The sequence below is a fragment of the Sinocyclocheilus grahami genome, unplaced genomic scaffold (assembly GCF_001515645.1).
Source record: "Sinocyclocheilus grahami isolate Dianchi unplaced genomic scaffold, SAMN03320097.WGS_v1.1 scaffold1235.1, whole genome shotgun sequence".
In the NCBI taxonomy this organism is placed as follows: domain Eukaryota; kingdom Metazoa; phylum Chordata; class Actinopteri; order Cypriniformes; family Cyprinidae; genus Sinocyclocheilus; species Sinocyclocheilus grahami.
Genome location: NW_015506414.1, coordinates 156,798 through 162,420, shown reverse-complemented (window position 1 = coordinate 162,420; position 5,623 = coordinate 156,798). Strand labels below are relative to the sequence as shown.

General features: G+C 40.8%; 1 protein-coding gene across 1 annotated transcript; it reads right to left on the bottom strand.

The window, feature by feature from the left end:
- Positions 1 to 1,720: 1,720 nt before the first annotated feature.
- Positions 1,721 to 3,871, bottom strand: LOC107568340 (gastrula zinc finger protein XlCGF49.1-like). The gene is made up of 2 exons (XM_016254302.1): positions 3,646 to 3,871; positions 1,721 to 2,598 (listed from the first exon to the last, which is right to left on the bottom strand). Exons 1-2 carry the CDS (start codon positions 3,722 to 3,724, stop codon positions 1,856 to 1,858), a joined length of 822 nt encoding a protein of 273 aa, XP_016109788.1. The 5' UTR covers positions 3,725 to 3,871; the 3' UTR covers positions 1,721 to 1,855.
- Between the last annotated feature and the right edge of the window lie 1,752 nt (positions 3,872 to 5,623).

The window sequence follows — 5,623 nt, the reverse complement described above, 5'->3', positions numbered from 1 at the left end:
CAGTTGATTTTGATATTCTAGGTATTATCAAATTGCTAGAGTTTTGAGAACGCAGCGGACGTGGAGGACTATAATGCAATAAGAGCTTGCTCAAATACTGATGTGCTAAACCATTCAGGGCTTTATAAGTAATAAGCCAGATTTTAAAATCTATAGGATGGGAGCCAGGGAGCCAGTGCAGTGTTGACAGAACCGGGCTAATATGGTCCTAATAACATTTCTTTAACTACATTTTTGCTATAAACATATAAACATACCTACTTACATATAATTAATTGCCGTTACTGCCAAAACAACAAATTTTATTATTTTCCCCAAAGTAATAGTTAATTAATAAGAGACTTATTTTCATGTGGCTCCATGATACTATGATGGTTAAAATCATAGATATAATAACAAACTCGTACTTCTATGAGTAATAGTTATAAATCTGAAAGTATTTTTCCTTTGGGAGGGATCTACCTACTAACTTCTCACAATACTTAAACTGGTTGAGGTTGAACCATAGAACAGACAACTGATTTTCTTAGCAGAGATATATTATAAAAAAGAAAAACAACAATAAAACTCACAATAATAAACCCCAAAGCAAAAATAACATACCATAAACCAATCGTACAAAAAGACCCAAGAGAACCAATACAAAAATATGTCTATATACAAAATGAGGTTACAATACGAGCACAAAATGTTAATGTAATGAAGATGGTTATACTTATATATCCCAATCCAAAAGCAAAAGAAGAAACCTTGTAGAAAAGGCAGATGTAAATAGTTATTTTCCTTGTAATTAATATCCAGTTTTGATGACCCAAAGTAAGGAGATGCAATGCAGGGAAATTAGTCCTTTATATTTTCAAGATGTACCATGCCGTCGTAAATGCACCATTGATACATCTAAGGAGGCTAGGTCAAATGAGTCCTTCTACAAACAACATATTAACAAACATTAGAATAAACCTCAAAACCATGAAATGCAATTTATACAGCCACACTGTGAATATGCATAAAAAAGGACCTTACTTTGATAGAGCATAGAACAACATGTTTCCCAATCAGGACATCTCAGTGAAGGTAAGGCTACAAGAGGGAAGCCATGATTTCCACTTACCAAACAGCTCTCTCTTCTTCTACCACCTAACTGTATTTAAATTTAGCATAAGAGAACCATAGTGTCCCCTAATGATGGGTAGTAGAATTACACCCTAAGTAACATTCAACTGTTACAATATGTACACAGATGAATTAACATTTCTGCATTTGACATTAAGAGCATAGGTCTAATTTATATATATTTATAAGACAGAAAAATTTGGTTTTACGAATACTATAATTTTGTGGTTTTCAAAATTTAAGATTTGACCATATTAAACAGTATTCTAGGTTATTATGTGCGGATATTTGTTTTTTTTAAACCTGTTTTTTTTCAGGATTTAGTTGTAGGAATTACTAGTCATTAGATTTTTTATATGTCAACTATGCAGTCTGTTAGTTTTGCAAATTGGTATGTTTCATCAGGCTGTGAAGAAAATATAGAGCTGAGTATCAGCACAAGAGTGAAAGCTAACCTGATGATATCTCCCAAGGGTAACATGCACTGGGTGAAAAGAAACGGTCCTAGTACTGAGCCTTGTGGTACTCCATACTGCACTTGGGATCGATATGATACCTTTAAGGTGTAGAAATAAGAGACAGACCTTGTTTTTGAATGGTACCATACACAAGTAATTTTATTAATTTAAAAGTGGTTACCTCCTGAACTTTAAAGCATCTGTTTACAGTAACAGACATTTTTTAATTATTTGTTTAATACATTGATCTTCCTTTTACTGCCTTCATAAAAACAGCAGGGATTTCACTGCAGGAAGTGTGTTTTAGTGAAGGACATATTCACTCCTGAGGGCAAACCATGAGCTGAGGAGCCACTCTGGAGCATGAATTTCTCTAGCGGCAGGTATTTATTATGCATGAAGGACTTTAAATGTCTTTTAAGTTCGGTCATTTGGCTGAAACTTCTCCCACATGGAGCGCAGTGATACGGCTTCACTTCACTGTGAACGAGCTCATGCTTTTTCAGGCTTCCTAGCAAATTAAAACCTTTCCCACACTGAGGACAGATGAATGCCTTCTGATTAGAGTGAGTTTTTAAGTGAGTCTGAAAGTTTCCGTTTTGTGCAAAAGTTTTCCCGCACTGCTGGCATGTAAAAGGCTTCTCTTCACTGTGAACTCTCATGTGACCTGTAAGGCTTCCTTTTTGTCGAAAACTCCTCTCACACTGATTGCACTTGAACGGCTTCTCTCCAGTGTGGATTCTTATGTGTTCTGTAAGGCTTGCTCTTTGTTTAAACCCATTTCCACAGTACTTGCATGTGAAAGGTCTCTCTCCAGTGTGAATTCTCATGTGATCCTTCAGGCTTCCCTTACACGTGAAACTCCTTCCACACTGACCGCAGGTGCACGACTTTCTAGCTCCAGTTCTCTGAGATCTTTTTTGGGACACATTCTTTTTATTCTTTTTAGAAGATTTTTCATGCAGTTCTTCACTTTCTTCTTCAAGTTCACTCTGTTCTTCGGTATCCTCTTCCACTTCCATCAGGTCTGAAAGGAACAAATGAAATGTACTTTTTCAAAAAAACAATAAATTAAATTGACAAGAAAAGTGAAATAAGAAATAAAAGTGACCCCTGTTTAATATAAATTTTATATCACCATGTATATGCTAAAGGCTCCTTTTATCACAACTCTAATACTTATTATTATTATCCTTATTATAAAATTTCCTGGGTTTTGTCTCCACAACATGAAAATAGTGCAAAATACTGGATCAATTAACCATAATAATAATAAATGTCGATAGTGGCTTTGGTAAGACAGAAATGTTTCAGAAACAGTAATGCTTTGCTACACAATGTGTGTCCAAGACAAATGTAGTGTGATTACACAATATGCCTGCACCGTCATAAGGAGTTATGCAATTACCTCTAACTTGTACTTGTTTGGGCAGAAATGTTAATGTTCCAGGTTAAGATGAGTGAAGACGCCCCCTTAAAGTGACAGTTCACCCAAAAACTTACCTTCATATTGTTACAAAGTTTTGAACACAAAAAGAAGATATTTTGAAGATAGTTGGTAATCAAACAGTTGCTGGTAGATGTTGACTTCCATAGTTTGAAAATACTACAGAGGTAAATGGGGACCAGAACTTGTTTGATTACCAACATTCTTCAAAACATCTTCTTTTATGTTCTGTGAAAATAAATAGATGTAAAAACTGTAGCATGTTCATATTTATTAACATACTGTTAAAATCATGCCATCCCTCTTAAATGAGTTGCACATATAAAACAAATACGTGAGGTTATTCATGGTGAGTTGCATGTAAATGATCGTCGGACATCTGTACAGTGCTCTGCAATAATCACAATGTATTAACAGCATCTTTTGTGTGTCCATTGTCTCCAAAAAACCGAGAGCAAACGGAAGAGATCGTTCAAGTTCCACGTGGACTTGAATATGTTAGATAAGGGTCTGCGCTATTATTGCTGCACTGTTTCTGCAAACACACCGATACAAAGATATAATGCTGAGATCCCTGTTGGACACACAGTAATAGAGTTCATGTAGATCACTGTTAACATCACAGACCTCTCTGCTCGTCGGGGTCTTTCTCTCCGTGGGTTTCTGCATCCCTCGCGTCGTCTTTCTCGTCTTTAAGAAACTCCATCGTTACTGTAGATCCAGTCGTTACTCCGAGACTCGCTGCTTCTTGTTTTGCGTTGTTTGGCGGCTGATCCGAGCGCTTTCTTCAGCGGAATGATCAGGATGTGTGTGTGTGTGTGTGTGAGAGAGAGTGTGTGTGTGTGTGTGTGTGTGAGTGTGTGTGTGAGAGAGAGAGTGTGTGTGTGTGTGTGTGTGTGAGTGAGTGTGTGTGTGAGAGAGAGTGTGTGTGTGTGTGTGAGAGAGTGTGTGTGTGGGTGAGAGTGTGCGTGTGTGTGTGTGTGAGTGTGTGTGTGAGAGAGAGAGTGTGTGTGTGTGTGTGTGTGTGAGTGAGTGTGTGTGTGAGAGAGAGTGTGTGTGTGTGTGTGAGAGAGTGTGTGTGTGGGTGAGAGTGTGCGTGTGTGTGTGTGTGAGTGTGTGTGTGAGAGAGAGAGTGTGTGTGTGTGTGTGTGTGTGAGTGAGTGTGTGTGTGAGAGAGAGTGTGTGTGTGTGTGTGAGAGAGTGTGTGTGTGGGTGAGAGTGTGCGTGTGTGTGTGTGTGAGTGTGTGTGTGAGAGAGAGAGTGTGTGTGTGTGTGTGTGTGTGAGTGAGTGTGTGTGTGAGAGAGAGTGTGTGTGTGTGTGTGAGAGAGTGTGTGTGTGGGTGAGAGTGTGCGTGTGTGTGTGTGTGAGTGTGTGTGTGAGAGAGAGAGTGTGTGTGTGTGTGTGTGTGTGAGTGAGTGTGTGTGTGAGAGAGAGTGTGTGTGTGTGTGTGAGAGAGTGTGTGTGTGGGTGAGAGTGTGCGTGTGTGTGTGTGTGAGTGTGTGTGTGAGAGAGAGAGTGTGTGTGTGTGTGTGTGTGTGAGTGAGTGTGTGTGTGAGAGAGAGTGTGTGTGTGTGTGTGAGAGAGTGTGTGTGTGGGTGAGAGTGTGCGTGTGTGTGTGTGTGAGTGTGTGTGTGAGAGAGAGAGTGTGTGTGTGTGTGTGTGTGTGAGTGAGTGTGTGTGTGAGAGAGAGTGTGTGTGTGTGTGTGAGAGAGTGTGTGTGTGGGTGAGAGTGTGCGTGTGTGTGTGTGTGAGTGTGTGTGTGAGAGAGAGAGTGTGTGTGTGTGTGTGTGTGTGAGTGAGTGTGTGTGTGAGAGAGAGTGTGTGTGTGTGTGTGAGAGAGTGTGTGTGTGGGTGAGAGTGTGCGTGTGTGTGTGTGTGAGTGTGTGTGTGAGAGAGAGAGTGTGTGTGTGTGTGTGTGTGTGAGTGAGTGTGTGTGTGAGAGAGAGTGTGTGTGTGTGTGTGAGAGAGTGTGTGTGTGGGTGAGAGTGTGCGTGTGTGTGTGTGTGAGTGTGTGTGTGAGAGAGAGAGTGTGTGTGTGTGTGTGTGTGTGAGTGAGTGTGTGTGTGAGAGAGAGTGTGTGTGTGTGTGTGAGAGAGTGTGTGTGTGGGTGAGAGTGTGCGTGTGTGTGTGTGTGAGTGTGTGTGTGAGAGAGAGAGTGTGTGTGTGTGTGTGTGTGTGAGTGAGTGTGTGTGTGAGAGAGAGTGTGTGTGTGTGTGTGAGAGAGTGTGTGTGTGGGTGAGAGTGTGCGTGTGTGTGTGTGTGAGTGTGTGTGTGAGAGAGAGAGTGTGTGTGTGTGTGTGTGTGTGAGTGAGTGTGTGTGTGAGAGAGAGTGTGTGTGTGTGTGAGAGTGTGCGTGTGTGTGTGTGTGTGTGGGAGAGTGTGTGTGCGGGTGAGCGTGTGTGTGTGTGTGTGTGTGAGAGAGCGCGTGTGTGAGTGTGTGTGTGTGTGTGTGTTATAGTGAGTGTCTGAGAGTGTGTGTGTGTTATAGTGAGTGTCTAAGAGTGTCTGTGTGTGTTATAGTGAGTGTCTGAGAGAGTGTCTGTGCATGTTATAGTGAGTGTCTGAGAGTGTGTTATAGTGAGTGTCTGAGAGTGTGTGTGTTAT